This window comes from Ochotona princeps, chromosome 6 (assembly GCF_030435755.1).
Source record: "Ochotona princeps isolate mOchPri1 chromosome 6, mOchPri1.hap1, whole genome shotgun sequence".
NCBI classification, from domain to species: Eukaryota; Metazoa; Chordata; class Mammalia; order Lagomorpha; family Ochotonidae; genus Ochotona; species Ochotona princeps.
This window is the reverse complement of record NC_080837.1, coordinates 17,032,302-17,051,676: the sequence shown is the minus strand read 5'-3', so window position 1 is coordinate 17,051,676 and position 19,375 is coordinate 17,032,302. Positions and strand designations below refer to the sequence as shown.

Genomic DNA, 19,375 nt, shown 5'->3' with positions numbered 1-19,375 from the left:
ACGGGAGTGAATCATCGGATGGAAGATCTTCCTATCTGTATCTCCTCTCTGTGTATCTCACTTTGTAATGAAAATAAAGTAAATCTTAAAAAAAAAAAAATCAAACATAGGATACGCTTCTCAGTGGACAACAAATTTTGTCTTGCTTATATCGATGTCATCTTGTTTTCCAGGGATGTTGGTCGTGAATGTGACGTGGAGGAACAAGACCTACGTGGGTACACTTCTGGACTGCACACGGCATGACTGGGCACCCCCAAGGTGAGTGCTTAGCTGCTCAGTTTATGTTAGATTGACCTGCTCCAATCAGTGAACCTTATATCAGCTTCCTACTAGGATTATACATCCAGCTTTGAAAGGATGTAAATTATAGACTGAAGTGTTGGGAGTAGGGTGTGAGTTAGAGAACAGGGAGGAAATCCTATTTAATGCTTTATCTGAGACTGTTAAATTCTGACTTCTTCCTGATGTAACCTTCAGACCAAGATCATAAAGTCCCAACTACAGGTGAACAGTGTTTGGTCCATATTGATAGTAGTAGTAGTTATTTCTCAGAAAATTAAATTTAGGATATTTTTCATTTTACAAATTTTACTAGACCAGATAGGCTTCATAAGGACCTCTTCAAGTTGCAGTTTGACCTTAAGATTGACATTCAATCAGAGGGACCTTGCAGCTTTTACTAATGTTAGTACACAGTTCGTTAGGGTTTGGGGAACCCAAATATTAGGGAATAATTTATAACCAGCATACAACTGATATCCTAGGAACTCACCCTGTAATGCAATTTCCACATGTGTAAGTTTCTTTTAAAAATCATGTTCTTGAGCCTGACATGATGGTTCAGTGGTTAAATCTTGGCTTTGCATGCCTCTGGGATCCTATATAGGTGCCAGTTCGAGTCCCAGCTGCTCCACTTCACATCCAGCTCCCTATTTGTGTCAGGGAAGGCAGTAGACAATGGTCCAACACTTTGGGACCCTGCAACCATGTGGGAGACGTGAAGGAGGCTCCTGGCTCTTGGCTTTGATCAACTCAATTCTGGTCATTTTGGCCACTTCGGGAGGGATCCAGCAGATGGAGGATCTTTCCATCTGTCTCTCCTTCTCTCTGTAAATATGCCTTTCCAATCAAAATAAAATAAGTATTTTTTAAATTTAATTATCATTTTATGATACAGTTCCTTAAGTTCAGGGATATCCCTTCCCTTCTCCCCAAGTCTGTTCACCCCCTCTGATTTTCCTTATATTATTACAAGAGTACAGTCCTTCATAGAGTCACAAGTCCATCAGTCTGCTATTTAAGTGTATCTTGATATTGTAGGTATGGACAATGGCAGAGAGTCCGGCATCCTATTGTCAAGATCTATTTAACAGTTTCATTGGGAGTCTATCTATGATTTGGAAGTAGAGATACATGCTGCATTGTATCTTTACATCTGGATATGATAGTCTCTATTACATAGTTACTATACATCCCTTCAAATGAAAAGTCATAAAACAAAATCAGCAACAGGAAGAAAAATAGAAAACTTACAGCAACATGAAGTTACTGTACATGTTACTGAATGATCAATGTGTCACCCAAGAAATTAAAAAGAAAAAACCTTCTTGAAGTAAACAATAGTATGGTATGACCTATGAGTCAGTGAAGAAATTGACAAGAAAAAAAAGCATTTTTGAAGAAATTAAAAATATTAAAACCCATGAGATGTAACAAAAAATAGTATCAAAGGGGCTATTGATCTTGTGTTTTGCATGTGTAAAATTGCCAAAGAACATATATTTGTGCTTTGGGGATTGACTTATTTTACTGATCATAATGGTCTCTAGTTGGGACAATTTGGTTGCTAATGGTAGAATTTCATTCTTGTTAATGGAATAGGTGTACCCATGGGGGAAAAGTCATATTCAAGGGCCAGGTGTTGTGGCTCAATGGCTAAATCCTTACCTTGCAAGTCTTGGGATCTTACATGGGCACTAGATTGTGTCATGGCTGCTGTACTTCTCATTCAGCTCTCTGCTTGTAGCCTGGGAAAGCAGTTGAGGACAGCCAAAAACCTTGGGAACATGTACCTACGTAGAAAACTCAGAAAAAGCTCCTGGCTCCTAGCTGGGATCAGCGCAGCTTCAGTCATTGCCGCCATTTGGGGAATGAACCAGAGGATGGAAGATCTTTCTGTCTCTTCTCTGTAAATCTACCTTTCCAATAAAAATAAATAAATCTTTTAAAATATATATACATTCAAAATGGGAGCTAACTTTTTTGGAAAGAATATTCATTTTTATTAAAAAGTCAGATTCACTGAGAGGAGAGACAGAGAGAAAGATCTTCCGTCCACTGACTCACTCCCCAAGTGGCCACAACTAAGCCAATCTGAAGCCAGGAGCCAGGAGCTTCCTTTGGGTCTCCCACACAATGCAGAATCCCAAGGTTTTAGGCTGTAAGCTGGGAGCCAGATGGGAAGTGGAGCACCCAGGATTAGAACTGGTACCCATTGGATCCTGACACATGCAAGGTGAGAACATTAGCCACTAGGCTACTGCACCAGGTCCAGTTAATACTCTTTTTGAAGATTTAGTTACTTGAGAGTCAGAATTATATATAGAGAGAAAGAGACAAAGACAGAAATCTTCTATCTGCTGGCTCACTCCCCAAAAGATTGCAATAACTGGAGCTGAGCCAATCTAAAAGACAGGAGCCAGGAGCTTCTTCCGGGTCTCCCATGCAGGTGCAGGGTTCCAAGGCATTGGGAAGTCTCCACTGCTTTCCTAGGCCACCAGCAGGAGCTAGATGGGAAGTGAAACAGCTAAGAAACAAACTAGCGCTTATATGGGATGCCAACTCTGCAGATGGAGGTTTGGCTTCCTATGCTAATATGCCAGCCCCCAACATTTTATTTGTTTATTTATTTTAGTTTATTTATTTGAAAGGAAAGACAAAGGAGACATCTTCCATCTGCTGGTTCACTCCCCACGTGACTACAGTGGCTGGAGCTCGGCCAGTCCCAAGCTGGGAGCTAGGAGTTAGGAGCTGCTTCTGGGTCTCCCACATGGGTACAGGGTCCCAAGCACTTTGGCCATCCTCTGCTGCTTTTCCAGGCACATTAGCCAGGGAGCTGAATCAGAGGTTGAGCAAGCAGTACGTAAACCATCATCCATATGAAATGCTGGTAGTGGCCTAACCTGTATTATGTGAATAACCCCAGTAGTTACCATTGTAGGATAAGTTTAAAAAAAAAAATTGATGGGAGTATTGTATTGTAGTGTATTGGGTTGAGGTACCACCTGTGATGTCAACATCCCAGCTGGGCACCAGCTTGAGTCCAGCTACTTCTCCAGTCCAGCTGCCTGCTAGTGCATGTGGGGTTGCAGCAGAACATGGTCCAAGTACTTAGACCCCTGCACCCAATTGGGAGACCAAGTTGATGCTACTGGCTTTCCGCCTTTGGCCTGCCCCATCCCTGGCTATTGCAACATTTGAAAAGTGAACCAGCAGATGATGTCTTACTCTATAGTATGACTTTCAAGTAAATAAATAAATCTTTTTTTTTTAAGAGAATTAATTTTTTTAGAAAAGATTTTGTTTATTGGTACGGCGGTTACAGAGAGGGAGAGAAATTTATTTTTCATCTACTGGTTTACTGCCCAAAGGCTGCAAGGCCCAGGGCTGGTCCCAGCTGAAGCCAGGATCCAGGAACTCCATCAGATTTTCCCATGTCAATGACAGGGGGCCAAGTACTTGAGCCATCTTTTAAGCCATCTTTTGATACCTTCCCATGCGCATCAGCAAGGAGTTAGATTGGAAACAGAGCAGTTGGGAATCAAAGTATTCAATACTATGTTGTAGAATAGCCCCCATTTTAGAAACTTTTTTTTTTTTTTATTGGAAAGCTGGATATACAGAGAGGAGCAGAGACAGAGAGGAAGATCTTCCATCCGATGATTCACTCCCCAAGTGAGCCGCAACGGGCTGGTGCGTGCCGATCCGATGCCGGGAACCAGGAACCTCTTCCAGGTCTCCCACGCGGGTGCAGTGTCCCAAAGCTTTGGGCCGTCCTTGACTGCTTTCCCAGGCCACAAGCAGGGAGCTGGATGGGAAGTGGAGCTGCCGGGATTAGAACCGGCACCCATATGGGATCCCGGTGCGTTCAAGGTGAGGACTTTAGCCACTAGGCCACGCCGCCGGGCCCATTTTAGAAACATTTTTAAGCCTTTACCTTTGGGCAGGTGTTTGGCCTAGCAGCTAAAATCCCAATTGAAACAACTGTATCTCATAGCATAGTGCCTGGATTTAAGTCCCAGTTCTGCCCCTGATTCCACCTTCTTCCAAATTTGTACCCTGTAAGGCAGAATCAATGGTTCTGATAGCTGGATCTCTCCCATATATGTGGGAAACCTGGGTTTGGTTCCTGGATCTCAGACCTCAAGCCTCCACCATTGCGACATTTGGGGAGTGAACCAGCAGATAGGAGCCTGCTGTCTGTCTGCCTCTCAGAAGGAGATACATACATGTATGCGTACATGCTTACATATATCAGCAAGAACCCCTTAACTGCTCATTATTCCCATGAATCCAAGAAAAGCAGAAATATCCCAAGGAAAAAGAGTGTGAAGTTGTTGATTGCATACCACTTGCTCTTTCAAGGTATGATTATGGTAATGCCTCCTGGTTTTAACAGATTGTGAACTTGTTTTTTTTAAACTTGGAGTATTTTGAGACTATATTCAGTATATTCACAAGCAGTAATCCTGATAAGAGTCGAAAACAGATGAACTAAGACCAGTTCTTTTCATTCTATCCTTGAATTTCTGAAAAATTCACTTCTGTTTCACAATCTGAGAATCCAGAGATATCAGAACTGGAATGCCCAGGTAGTAACAGGGAAATACTAAATTCCCAGGAGGGGCTCAAAGGAGATATTTGATGGAATTTACCTTTTTTCTTTTTTTTTTTTTTTTTTTTTTTTTTTTTTTATGATTTAACACTCAGTTCTTTGTCAACATTCTTTTTTTTTTTTTTTTTATATATAATCCATTTTATTGTATTGTTGTTGACAATCTTTACATAGTTAACTATAGTTGAAGGAAAATCAAGAAAGAGAAGGAAAAAAAAAAAAAAAAAAAAAGGTTCAGGGGGATAGGGAGGTGGGCAATGCTATTATGTCCATATTGTTTCCATCATGTATCTGAGGTAAAAGGGGATATTGAGGGAGAAGCCCCACCCGGTTTCCCGCCCACCCCAAGTCCCATATGTGGGGCATGCTCTGAGATATGTGCTCAAGTGGAGTTAATAGTTCTCCAGTTATGAGTCACTGCCAGTTTCGCTCGATGAGGTGGTCCACTGATTGATATGGTCCATCATGAAGTCTCCATTTGTCCCATATTTCGCTGCCAACATGTAGCTGAGATGAATGATTGTCCTATTCTGTCTTCTGTCTTTTCTTGGTTAGAATTCTGAGTCCAGCAGTTCAAGTGGGGAGATCTCCAAAGATACTTTGAGGTATTCCCAGACCAGATTCTTGTATGTTCTAGCAAGCACAGGGCCCGGCACAGTCCATCACCCTGATCAGCTGGTGGTTGCAATTGCTGTGTTGGTTCTGTTTTCAGTCCCGAGTTGCACTGGAACCAATGGGTGTTGCAGTCCAGTCTGGTTCGGCCCTTACATCAACCAGTGGGAGCTGCAGCCTAGTCGGGGCGACCCACAATAACCCCCACCAAGCCTGCCCCCTACCCTGGTTTGCCAATTTGTGTAGCAGAAGACCAGTCTGTCCCCCATCCCATTTGGCTCTGGTACTTGTCAATGGGTATTAAAGCTTAGTTCTATCTAATCGACTCAACCATCCAGCCCTCACAGATGTTGTTGAGTGCCTCTGTCTAGCCATCCCAGCCCCCGTCCTAGTTTTCATGCCCTCCCACGGGAATAGTGACCCAAGAAGGGGGAACCCACTTTTTCCCTCCCAGGTCTCTCTGTCCCGGTTTATGCACTCTTTAGGTGGTCCTGTGATTTGACTCGACAGAATTAGTCCCCAGTGCCAGCTTCTGCCAGCTGATGCTGTGGCCCTGATCTTGTCCACATGCAGCGCACAGGTGTTGTAGCCTTGCTTAGTCGTGTCTGTCTCTATCCCAGCCAACACTCTCCAGTGGGAGTGGTTGTCCAGCGAGGGGACCAGCCCCTTAACCCCCCCGCCAGCTCTGCCCCTCCCTTCCTGGATCTCACGTGTGCTGGATGGGTGTTGCATTCATATCCAGTACAGGCAACCACGCCCTGGCGTTCCAGAATGTGTACTGGTTTTGTTGCAACCAAACCCGGCCCATTCCACACTCTGTTCTGGTGATCGGATTTGCCAGAGGATGACATGAACTGATTCAGCCTGGCCTGCTCCTGACCCATGCCGAATGCATGCCAGTGGGAAACTTTCCATGGCCTATTCTGGGCTGTTTCCAATCATGCTTCTCGCGCTTACCTGCAGGGACTGTGTCCTGCCAGAGGAGTTGCCCAGGCTCCTCCATCAGAACCCCTCCCAATGCCAGATTTTGCGCTTGCCAGGGGGTTCTTGAGCCAACCCTACTCAGTTCACCTCCTGTCCTAGCAGGAACAGTGGCTTTTCCTGGCTGGCTTTCACCCCATTCTGACTCTTGTTGTTGGATGTTTCAGCCCAGCCATGGCTTGTCCATACCCACATACAGCTCACACATGGCTCAGAAGGGGATTGAGACCCAGCCTAGTCAGTCCCACATCTACCCTGTTTCTCCATAACACCAGATGGTGCTGGGATCTGAACCGGCCTGGTGCATCCAATCCCAGCCCACACTAGTGCCTCGGGTGACTGCAACTGTTTCCTAGATAGAACGCAGCCCCCATTCCAGCACATACACCCCTTGGTGGGAACCTCATCCCAGCTGTGGCTTCCCAGATTGGGACCGTTCCTAGCTGTAAATCACACACCTGCACGTGGTTGCTCCGAGGACCATTAGGTGCCAGCCTGCTAGACAAGCCGGAGCTTATCTTTTACTTGATAGGTGTTCAAAGCTCAGCATTGTTAAGGGATTGGAAGTTCTTCAAAGGAAGAGTTACTGGCATTAGGAATCTTTAGGATTGACTCAGATCCCAGAAACAGTGGGGTCACTCTAGAGCTATCTCAGCAGCGATTCAGATGTCCAATACCCCAGAGCTCCCCGGCCGGGCGGCCAGCCCGGGCCCAGCCCGCCATGAGCCATGGGCACATGGCGGACTGGGTTCGGGATCCGAGCTAGACGTCTTCTCCCGCAGCCCTCGGCTCGCCTCTGGCAGCCGGAAGTTAAATCCTGCAGGCCCGAGGTTGCGCCCCTCCCCAATCCCGTTCACCCACCACCCAATGAGGGTGTTGGGTGGGTCCCGGACATGCCCAGTCACGGAGGCCTCCCCCCTCGGCGTACTCACCCCAGAAGGAAGCAGGCCGCACCCAGGCATGTCCGGGCCCAGCCCGCCATGAGCCATGGGCACATGGCGGACTGGGTTCGGGATCCGAGCTAGACGTCCTCTCCCGCAGCCCTCGGCTCGCCTCTGGCCGGAATTTACCTTTTTTCTACCATGGCTATGGCTCCCATCCCTTAAAAAAAGTTGCCCCAGGAGTTCCAGTTGCCCCTGGGACAAGAGTCAGATCTGCCTTTAGCATGGGTTAATCCTGAATGGTAATTTGAGCTCCATGAAAAGTGACTCTGGAGCCAGTGAGGAATGACCCTTAGGGGCAGACCTCCAGACATGCAAAGAGCTCAAGTACTAGTGTCCCTGTCTTGCTCAGGTCTCATCTAGGGGGACCTTAACTGTATGGGTGCTGTGTTCTCTACCTATCTCCCTTTGTAGTAAATTTTGCAGAGTAAAACGGGTTGAACTAGATTTTGGTCACGTACTGTCATTAATCAACACTGTGACCTTGGGCAAATCACTTAGCTTGCCTGGCCTCAATTTCCTAGTTAGCTTATAATGTCCTTTCTGGAACCACGACTGGGGCTTTATATAAAAAACACATGCATGACTGCTCTGTGTCTTCTAGAACAAGCTCCGCATGACTTTAGAGTTGCATATCGGGAAATAACTGATACCTAGCACACAGATAGCATCCTAGGAGCTCACCGCTTGATGCCGTTGCCACACAATCAAAGTCTTTTAATAAGCCGTGTTCATGGAAAATGATAGTTGCCATCTGGAGGGGTCATCTAGAGGCTACAACTAAACTGATTGGAAGGTATTTCCTCTTCTTACTAATCCCTGTTGTGCTTGTCCTTTGCCAAGGTTTTGTGACTCCCCCACCAGTGACTTGGAAATGCGCAACGGGCGGGGTAGAGGCAAACGCATGCGTCCCAACAGCAACACACCTGTCAATGAGACGACTGCCACTTCAGACAGCAAAGGGACCAGCAGCAGCAGCAAAACCCGGGCTGGAGCCAACAGCAAAGGCCGTCGGGGCAGCCAGAATTCTTCAGAGCACCGCCCCACTGCTAGCAGCGCCTCTGAGGATGTCAAGGCCAGCCCTTCCTCAGCAAATAAGCGCAAAAACAAGCCCCTTTCAGACATGGAACTGAATTCAAGCTCAGAGGACTCCAAAGGGAGCAAGCGTGTCCGTACTAATTCCATGGGCTCAGCCACTGGGCTCCTTCCTGGGACCAAAGTAGAACCCACTGTTCTGGACAGAAACTGTCCCTCCCCTGTTCTGATTGACTGTCCCCACCCCAACTGCAACAAGAAGTATAAGCACATCAATGGGCTTAAGTACCACCAGGCTCATGCCCACACGGATGATGACAGCAAGCCAGAAGCGGATGGAGACAGCGAGTACGGGGAAGAGCCGGGCCTTCATGCAGACCTCGCTGGCTGCAATGGTGCTGCCAGCTCTCAGAAAGGCTCCTTGTCCCCTGCCCGCTCAGCCACCCCCAAAGTCCGGCTCGTGGAGCCCCATAGTCCTTCTCCTTCAAGCAAATTCAGCACAAAAGGCCTCTGTAAGAAAAAGTTGAGCGGGGAAGGGGATACGGACCTTGGGGCTTTATCCAATGATGGCTCTGATGACGGGCCTTCTGTGATGGATGAAACAAGCAATGATGCCTTTGACTCTTTGGAGAGAAAGTGTGTAGACAAAGAAAAATGCAAAAAACCCTCTGGTTTGAAGCCGGAGAAGATTCCTTCCAAGAGCTTGAAATCAGCCCGCCCCATCGCCCCCGCCCTCCCACCACAGCCCATCTACACCCTGCAGACAGCCACCTTCACAGCCGCCAGCCCAGGCTCCTCAACAGGCCTTGCCACAACCGTGGTGCATGCCATGCCCAACAGCCCACAACTCAAGCCCATCCAGCCCAAGCCCACTGTCATGGGAGAACCATTCACAGTGAACCCTGCCTTGACCCCGGCAAAGGACAAGAAAAAGAAAGACAAAAAAAAGAAGGACTCCTCCAAGGACCTTGAAAGTCCTCTGACCCCTGGGAAGGTGTGCCGAGCAGAGGATGGCAAAAGCCCCTTCCGGGAATCCTCTGGAGATGGGATGAAAATGGAGGGCCTCCTAAATGGCTCCTCTGACCCCCACCAGAGCCGCCTGGCCAGCATCAAGGCAGAAGCTGACAAGATCTACAGCTTCACGGACAATGCCCCCAGCCCCTCTATCGGGAGTGGCAGCCGCCTGGAGAGCACGACCCCCACCCAGCCCCTCACACCTTTACACGTGGTGACACAGAATGGAGCCGAAGCCAGCTCTGTCAAAACCAACAGCCCCGCATACTCAGACATCTCTGACGCAGGGGAGGACGGGGAGGGCAAGGTGGACAGTGTCAAGTCAAAGGACTCTGAGCAGTTAGTTAAGGAAGGGGCCAAGAAAACTCTTTTCCCCCCTCAGCCGCAGAGCAAAGAGTCTCCCTATTACCAAGGCTTTGAGAGTTACTACTCTCCAAGCTACGCCCAGTCCAGCCCTGGGGCTTTGAACACCAGCAGCCAGGCGGGAGTGGAGAGCCAGGCTTTGAAGGTCAAAAAGGATGAAGAACCTGAGAGCCTAGAGGGCAAGGTGAAGAATGATGTGTGCGAGGAGAAAAAGGCAGAGCTGAGCGCCTCCGGCCAGCAACCCTCAGTCATCCAGCAGCGGCCCAACATGTACATGCAGTCGCTCTACTACAACCAGTATGCCTACGTGCCCCCATATGGCTACAGTGACCAGAGCTACCACGCACACCTGCTGAGCACCAACAGCGCCTACCGACAGCAGTATGAAGAGCAGCAGAAGCGACAGAGCCTGGAGCAGCCACCGCCACCACCGCCGCAGCGGGGGCTGGACAAGAAGGCCGAGCTGGGTCTCAAGGAGCGGGAGGCGTCCCTCAAGGAGGAGTGGAAGCCAAAGCCATCAGTCCCACCGACTCTCACCAAGGCCCCCAGCCTGACAGACCTGGTCAAGTCAGGGCCCACCAAGGCCAAGGAGCCGGGCGCCGACCCTGCCAAGTCAGTTATCATCCCCAAGATGGACGACTCTACAAAACTCCCCAGCCAGGCCCCCGACAGCCTCAAAGGGAAGCTGAGTGAGGCCAGCCACCTCGGCAAGGAGGCCTCCGAGGCTAAGCCAGGTGTTGACTGTGGCCGACAGGCCGAGGTGGATCCGATACTCTGGTACCGACAGGTAACCATGGCCCTGGGAGGAAGCGGAGCTGCTCTTGGCTAAACTTCCTGCCTCCTCCCCAACCAGGGCTGTGCTTAGGTGGGACTCCCACAGAGCTGAGATGAAGCAAGCGAGGGGAACAAGTTTAATTATTCTGGACTTTTGTAACCCCTTTTAATGTTTGTGGATTTTGTTTTTTTAAGATTTACCCTTTATTTGAAAAATGGTTAAAGAGCAGGAGAAACAAAGAATCTTCTATCTGCTGGTTCATTACCCAGACAGATGCAAATACCAGGGTGGGGTCAGGCTGAAGCCAGGAGCCAGAAGCCAGGAGCTTCTTCCAGGTCTCCCACATGGGTGCAGGTGCCTAAACACATGGGTCATTCCCCATTGCCATCCAGGGTACTTTAGCAGCAAGGTGCAGCATCCATGTGGGATGCTGGTGCTGCAGGCAAAGGCCTAGTCACTACACCGCAGTGCCTGCCCCCAGAAAGGATTTTACTGATAGAGTTAGAACTAAGAACTTGAGAGACTCATGTCATGCTCTGTTAATGAGACTTAGAATGGCTTTTGTTCTTTGGGGCTGCAGTTACACCTCCCTCTGACTTGGGGGACAGCTTTCTATCCCCTGAGCTTGCTCTACAGAAATGAACTTAACAAGCCTCGGGAAGGGCCAGGCACCTTGTCCCAGGAGTCACTGTCCCAGCATACTTGGCCTCGCCCATGAACATAACATCCTGGTGGATTTGTCTTCTTTCTCCCAGCATCCCTTGGAGAGGGGAGCGCTGTTTTGCTTTGTTTAAGATTTATTTGAAGAGTTCTTCCACACACAGGTTTATTCCCTGTGTAGTCACAAAAGCCAAGGCTGAGCCAGGCCAAAGCCAAGAACCTGAAGCCTCTTCCTGGTCTCCTGTGTGTGTGGGAGGGGTCCAAGCACTTGGGCCATCTTTCGCTGTTTTCCCAGGGCATTAAGAGGAAGCTAGGTGGGTCAGAAGTGGAGCAGCCTGGACATGAACTGGCACCCATATGGGATGCCAGCGTCGCAGGTGACAGTTTTACCTCCTATGCCACAATGCCATGGCGGAACCTTTTCTCCTTCCAAATAAGCTTTAATTTTTATTTATTTATTTATGTATTCAATATTTATTTATTTATTAAGGGCCAGAGTTAGATTGTAGACAAAGATCAATAGAGGCAAGATCCTTTTCTGCCCCTGGGCAATACCCGCTGTGGTGTTTCTGCTGGGACTTTGGGCTGGAAATGCATCCCTGGGTTATCTGTGCACCGCTCAGTCCTCGCTCTGTGATTGCTGTAGGAGGCAGAGCCCCGGATGTGGACGTATGTCTATCCTGCCAAGTACTCCGACATCAAGTCAGAGGATGAACGGTGGAAGGAGGAGCGGGACCGCAAATTGAAGGAGGAAAGGAGTCGGAGTAAGGACTCTGTCCCCAAGGAGGATGGGAAGGAAAGCACAAGTAGTGACTGCAAGCTGCCCACGTCTGAGGAGTCCCGCCTTGGGAGCAAGGAGCCCCGGCCAAGTGTCCATGTGCCTGTGTCCTCCCCCCTCACCCAGCACCAGTCCTACATTCCCTACATGCACGGCTACTCCTACAGCCAGTCCTATGACCCCAACCACCCCAGCTACCGGGGCATGCCTGCTGTGATGATGCAGAACTACCCAGGTACAGCACCCAAGGGCCAGCTGCCGTTCTGTTCACTGGGAAGGGAGACGAAGCGCAGAGTTTAAAGCCAGAGATCTTTGCTCAGCCCTCAAAGGCTTGTGCTGAGGACAGCCCTGTGTGTTCATGTCCATGTGTGGATTGGCCCGCTCGAGCCCATAGTTCCTTTAGTGCCCCCTAGTCTGTGTGTGGGACCACCTCTCTCTCCCTCATTCAAGCTGCCTCTATAGTGTGTTGTGATTGGTAACTGAAGGTAAAGCGCTGCCCCTGCCAGGCCAGGTGCGTTTTGCACTGTGCTAGACACTATGTGCAGTACAGCAGAGGCAGGGAAGATCTGCTCCCTTCATGCAAGGAGCTCACAGTGTGTAGCAGAGAAGACATGGGGAACAGATAAAACTCAGAGCAGCACCATCACGTTCAGCTGCAGGATGAGAAACCGGGCAGAGATGGGGCACACCATATGAGGCGATGTGGGGATCCCAGCCAGAGCTTCCTTAGGAGAGACGCTCTTCCTGCCGCTGCTGCTGTTGCCTGTGGAGGGGGAAGTATGCAAGCTGCTTTGAGGGTGGCAAGACATTTCCTTAACCCGCACCTCACAGCAGCCTTGATGGTGACATCATTGTAAGCAGACTCTGGATAGAGTGACATGGGAAATGGTCTAACCCTGAAGATACCACTTGCTCTGAGGTTACTTGCCCCTGTCTGTAGAAAAATCACTGCCCCACTTGTTGTGGGAGTGCTTGCTGTGTCTCAGACACTGTCCTGGGTGATTTGTGCACTGTCTTTAATTGTCCTCATCACCTTGTAAAATAAATATTGGTACCTTTACTTTGATGCTGGAGAAGTGGAAGCTCAAAATGGCCAAAGGTTTCCCAGCTGCTGTGTCTCAGAGGCAATCGTGAGGCCATCTGCCTCCCAATCCTCTGATCTTTCTACATCATTCTGACCCCTCTCCAAGACAGATCACCTGAGACTGCTTCCAGGTTCCTGGGGGATTTGGGATAGCTGGCTGCAGGAGTGGGGGAGTGGGGCAAGTTCCCAACAGCCCTCAGAGAACCTCCCTGCAGCTCTCAGTGACAAAAGCACAAACCACTCCCCTCAGCCAGTTAGCTTAAGCCAGGAACGCCTGACACCTGCCTAACCAAGCTCACATAGCCAACTGCCCACCTCGCCTGTCCCTTGACCACTTTGTTTCTCCTTCTCCAGGTTCTTATTTGCCTTCCAGCTACTCTTTCTCCCCATACGGCAGCAAGGTCTCAGGTGGTGAAGATGCTGAGAAGGCACGGGCCAGCCCCAGTGTCAGCTGTAAAGCCAGCTCTGAGTCCAAAGCCCTGGACATCCTGCAGCAGCATGCAAGTCACTACAAGAGCAAGTCTCCCACGGTAAGGGAAGCACAGGTATGGGCACGCTGGCCAGTAGGCAGAGCGCAGTAAGACCAGAGCTGAGGTCTGGGAGAAGGTGGGCAAGTTGACATTCAGAGCACGGTGCAGCTCTCGCTGTGGGGTGGGTGTGTCTCACTCACTGCAGTGCTTTTGTGTGTCTGCTTTCCTTTCCAGATAAGTGATAAAACTTCTCAGGAGAGAGATCGGGGAGGCTGTGGGGTGGTTGGGGGCGGTAGCAGCTGTAGCAGCGTCGGGGGAGCAGGCGGGGGTGAACGCAGCGTCGACCGGCCCCGCACTTCTCCTTCCCAGCGCCTGATGTCCACACACCACCACCACCACCACTTGGGGTACTCGCTGCTCCCAGCACAGTACAACCTCCCCTATGCAGCAGGTAAGCCAGTCTACCCACCTCCTAGCTTTTGTCCCTCATCTGCCACCCTGGCCCCAGTAATATTTTCACCACCTCTCCCTGTGAAAATTTTGGTTGTTTGAGCGTCTGATGGCCCGGCCCAGTGTCTTAATCTCCTGCGATCAGTCAGTAAATTCTGTGATGTTTATTTCTTCCTTTGGAGCTTCAGGTCTCTAAAAGGCCTTCATAACATTGGCTTTGATCTTCAGAATAAAGAGCAGGTGTTCCCACAGCCAGAAAAATTAGAACAACAACAACAAAAAAAATCCAGCCTTGTCATCTATCCTCAGCCTCTGTAAATGTCCAAGTCCCAACATTTGTGTCAGCACCCTGATCTCAGCAGAGTTGCGGATTAAGGAGAAACTCCTGCCTGTGCCTAGCTCCCAGGGCCCCCTGGGGCAGGGGCTGGGGCAACAGGTAGCAGGTGCTAAGAGAGTGGCAAGCTTCTGTGAGTGTGCACTAACATGTTCTCCTGCCCACCCAGGGCTCTCGTCCACAGCCATTGTTGCTAGCCAGCAAGGCTCCACTCCCTCCCTCTACCCGCCCCCCAGGAGGTGAGAATGGTAAGTAGCTTTTGTTCCTGTGGGGCAACACAAAGCAGAGAGAGTTGCTCTCTGGGTCACAGCATCCCTGTGAAGTCAGTGAGGGAGAGCAGTGTGGGGTCTGTGATCTGAAAACAGCAACCCTGGCCAAGCCTCTTAAACCAAGAGTCTCCCGGGGCATATCTGTGTCCAGTACTGGCCTCCCCTGTGGTTCCTTTCTCTTAGAGCACCACCTTGTGGTCGCTGCGGCAGCAGGCCAAGTGCCTGGCTATCTACGTGTGTCTCTCTTGTAGGACACCCAGTGCCCGGAAAAAGTCGGCTTCACGGCCCGGACTGGCTCACCCCAGGAGATGCTGGAGGTGCCACTTAGACATCAGTTAGATGGCGTGGATCATCCTGTTTGCCGTTTCCACTAAGCCTGAAGGGAGACCCCTGGACTCCATGACCCTCTTCTTCGGGAGCTGGCGAGCTGGTACTTAGCGAAAATATTTATTCTCTGGGCCACAACTAAGACTGTCGTGGCCTCTGTGGAGATGAAGGCACAGGGAGCAGCCAGGGGAGCACGGCCTCAGCCCAGAGAAAGTCACTGCTCTGTTCCCCCAGCCCCTGGTCTGCTGCCAGGGCAGTTCTCCCTGCCCCCGGCCCAAGGAGGGTCCTGCAAGCACTGGGTAAGGGCTGAAGACAGCACAGCAGCCATACCCCCTCCCCGTCATCACCACCATCCCCAGTTCCTGCAGCTCCCCAGGGGTGTGGGCCCTGGGCATTGGCAGCACGTGGAGGAATTAGAATCTCAGGAAAGAAATGGGGGGATTGTTTTCCCTATCGGGGAAAACAAGGTCTTTGAACCTGGAGAAATCTCCCTCTCACATGAGCACACAGAAGCGCTCAGAGCCTGGCCTGGGAAGGCCAACCGGGGCCCTCGCCCACCCTGGCCTCGGGCTGCCTCTCCCTGTCAGGCAGAGGGTAGGGGCTCCGGCCACAGCATGGCACTGGAGCGTGGAGGCTGTGACACGGAACCTGCACCCCCTCAGTCCTGCTGCTTCTCACCCCAACTCGTGGCCCTTTTCTCCTCCCTCTTCACCCCTGGATGCCTCTTCCAGGGGGATACCCACACTGCTCTCACCTCTTCTTTTCTGTTGCTCACCCCTCAAGACTCAGGCAGGTAAACTAGTCTTTCCTCCCCGCCAGCACGGGGAACCTCAGTCTGCTTGGTCACTGGAGGGCAAGGCCCAGAAGACAGGCCCTGCCTGCCCACAGCGGTCCTTGGTGATGTCCTGTTCATTCCACCCTCTGAGTGTCTTCCTCATTTAGGGCCGCAGATACATACATATATATACACATATATAATCCAATTCCTGTCCATAAATACATTTTATATAGCCCAGTCTATAACCTCCATATGTGCCAATATAAGCTGTGTTTTAACACATGTGTTTGGTATAAGGGCCTCTGGCCCTAGGAGGTTATCCTTTCCTTAGACCTGGGAACGCAGCCTCCAATCACTGCTCACGGCGTTGGCGTGGCGTACTGAGCTGAGCACTCGGTAGAGCTGTGGCTTGGGGCGGCAAGCAGTTCTCAGCCCTCCAAAACACAGTATCCTAGTCCCAGCTTGCCGCCCTGTGTCCTGGAGTCGCTTCCTCCCCAAGATGAGGAGCCCTAGCTCCTGTTGCACGTTAGAGGACTCAGCCCTTTTTTCTCCTCCCTTCTGTCTTCCTGACCCTCTGATTAAGACCAAGAATGACCACAGACCCGAGTCCAAGCTGAAGGGTGTTTTCATGAGCAGACAGCCAAAAGTGATGAGGAGGAGCTCGGCTCCCCTTCATTCTGGAGAACAGTGTGCTGGGGGACAGTAAGCACAATGCCCAGGAGAGGGTGGCTCCTAAGACCCCTGACCCTACTCACAGAGAAGCCTAGGGATGTTTTTTCCAAGGGGAACCACTCTTACCCACAGCCCTTACCCTAGGCTTCCATGTCCTTGTTCTCGTCTGAGTCATGTTCTGACTCCTCCCAGACAACCCATTGTTTTAGACCTCTCCCCCAACACACCAGCTGCCCCTCTGCCTGCTGCCCCAGTGGGCAGTGCTCTGAGCAGTGACTTCCTTTCATCCAAGGAAGTGGCAGGTGTGGACACCTTCACCTCACCTCACCTGAGTCACCACCACCCCCCCGCCGAGAGGGTAGCTGAATTTCAGTCCAGTGAACCCCAGGCTGCTCCGGGGCGGAGACAAAGGCCCAGCTATGTTGCCGTTTGTTTTTAAATAATGCTGTGTGTTTTGTATTATCTGTGGCACTGGTCTAAGGTGTGCTCTGTACATACTGTAAAGAAAGAAACTGTTGGGAGGAAATGGTCTTTCTCGCTGGGCAGGGGTAGTCCCACCTTCCTGCTCTTTCCACTTCATTCTGTAACACAGAGAGGAGGAACTTCTGTATTAGCAAGGGCAGCCTTGGGTTCTGCAGAAGGGAACAGCTTTTATCTTTTTTTTCCCTTTAAAAACCATTTGGCTCTTTGATCCTTATGTCCAAGTCTCGCAATAGAGCAGGCAGAAGCCACAGTGGCAGAGTTGGCACTGCCTTCCAGCCCCTGATCCCTGCCTTTCCCTGGGATCGCAGCAACTCCGGGGATCCTAGATGAATTCTGAGACTGGCCATACTCTCCCAGGCTCTCTCTGTAGGGAAGAGACCCCTATGTAGGGGCTCTCTGTGGCACCCTACACCTGCACAGTCACCAGAGTCATGGAGCGTTCACCAGGGCTCCCAGCCCCATGAGCCAGCTCTGCACAGATTTGCTGCTAAGGGCCCAGACCACCAGACCCAGCCTCTCTCCAAGCCACACCTGCTGCTCCCCGGGCTCCCCAGGGAGAAGCAGCTAAGGGAAAGTAGCCTCATCCCCAGGTGAGATTGCCAAGGCCCGGATCGCCGCTCTTCCGGATTCATGGCAACTTGGCCCTCACTGAAGGTGCGTCAATTCCTCTGGTCCCCTTCCCCTGCCTCGCACATGTCAATGTATAGATATGAAATGTCCCTCCCCCCTTCTCTCCATAAACCTCAAGATCAAAAGAACCACAGAGAAGGGTAAGAGGTGACCCTATGAAATCCAATAGTGATTTCTTCAGTCTCTTCTCTCCAGGTTCCAGAGTAAAGGGGAGGGAGGACTTATCTAGGGAGTTAGGAGGCAAGACTGCAGAAGGGCTAGAGAATTCTTACACATGGGCGTTGAGGCCACCCATGTCACTTACTAACCCATGTACCCTTTTCACCACCCACATGTCTACCCTGATGCCCCCAAGTTAACTGGGCAGCTAGCTGGCCCCCTAATTCTGGGGCTGTATCATTTGTTTTATTACCAGGGCATCCCAGCAAGCTTTCCAATGACTCCCTGCGGTGGGCCCCCTGGGATCAAGCCCCTCCCAGGCCCTGTCCCCAGCCCCTCCTGCCCCAGCCCACCCGCTTGCCTTGGTGCTCAGCCCTCCCACTGGGAGCAGGTTGGGGCGAGCTGGAGGCCCGGGCTGGAGGGGCAGTGTTGTTCATAGCTTCTGTTCCATTGGTGTTGCTCTGTTGGATTTAATTTCAGTCTTCCTGATTCTTCCCTTCTGTAAAGTGTACATTACCAAGTTCCTTGTTTTTTTATATATATATATAAATATATATATATATATACAAACTGTACTCTTTTTGCCTTTGTACATTTAGGCAAGAAGAGAAAATAAATCTTTTTAAGAGACAATCAAAAATCTGTGAGGGCTGCTGGTTATTTCTCCTGAAGTTTGCTGCTGAGCTGCCACCTCCTTCTCCCCAACTCTTCTTCCTCCCAAGCTCCCAGACTTCCCCGGTCTGGCTCCACTCACGTCCTCGCTTACCCCACCCTGGCTAACAGCAAGGCCCGACTACTGCCCTGTAGCCCTTTCCTGCCCACCAGTTTTCTGGCTTAGTCCAGGAGCTTGACCCTGTGACCTGACCTCTCCTCACCTTTAGATCCCATTCACCAAAGTGGCTTAGGACCCTTGGCAGCTCTGGGACCCATCTCCCAGAGGCCCTGGCTTTGGACACACCTGTGAAACTATGCAGCTGGGAGCTCTCTGCCCAAGAGTTTGCACTATTGAAACCTGCCTGGCAGATGAGGATGAGCAGGAAACAGCCTCCCGAATGCCCCGGGGGGATTGAGCATTTGGAGTTGGTGGGCTACTGGAGTGACCCTATGAGAACAAGGGCTAAGGGTTAATGGGTCAAGAGCATTTGATCAGAATTACCAGAATTTCAAAGGGCGATACATTCTGAAACAGCCCGACCATTGTTCAACCTCTTCTTTCCCTTCCTTGTCTGTGTTTCCCTTTCTCACTACTCCTTTTCTTAATTGGCTTTGGAATTGAAGTATATTTTTAAATTATTTGTTGTATTTATTGAATAAAGTTTTTAATGTCCCTGTTCTTAAATTTTAGATTTAGTTTGCCTTTCACGTACCTCTCCTGTCCAGCTCCACCCCTCTGCCCCATAAAACACTGAGTTGCTTTTTAGTTGGAGTGCAGCCTTTGGGTATGCCTTCCTGTCGGCGGCCTTCAACAGAGAAAGGTTTTGGAGAAGGAAGTCAAGAGTGGGACCCAGCGTCTCATTCATTCAACTCCTGCTCTACTGAAGAGGAACCACCAGCAGATGGCAGCAGAGCCTCAAGCATGTTTCATCCACTCAGGGTTTGGGAAGAAAGTGAAAGGGTCGAGTTTTGTCTTTTTTTTTTTTTTTTAAGATATACTTACTTCAGA

The 19,375-nt window shown here is 50.3% G+C and overlaps 1 protein-coding gene across 4 annotated transcripts in view; it reads left to right on the top strand.

Annotated features, from left to right (window-relative positions):
• The window catches only part of ZNF609 (zinc finger protein 609), a 203,032-nt gene extending 186,902 nt beyond the window's left edge, over positions 1-16,130 (top strand). For 2 of the 4 annotated variants that reach the window (XM_058665679.1, XM_058665682.1), the window contains 7 exons: positions 174-261; positions 8,275-10,630; positions 11,925-12,291; positions 13,495-13,670; positions 13,845-14,061; positions 14,564-14,642; positions 14,915-16,130. In XM_058665679.1, the coding sequence (XP_058521662.1) occupies positions 174-261; positions 8,275-10,630; positions 11,925-12,291; positions 13,495-13,670; positions 13,845-14,061; positions 14,564-14,637 (3,278 nt within the window). In that variant the 3' untranslated portion in view covers positions 14,638-14,642; positions 14,915-16,130. The remainder of the gene's footprint in view (positions 1-173; positions 262-8,274; positions 10,631-11,924; positions 12,292-13,494; positions 13,671-13,844; positions 14,062-14,563; positions 14,643-14,914) is intronic. The other 2 variants (XM_058665681.1, XM_058665680.1) reach the window with 2 other exon arrangements.
• Positions 16,131-19,375: the final 3,245 nt, after the last annotated feature.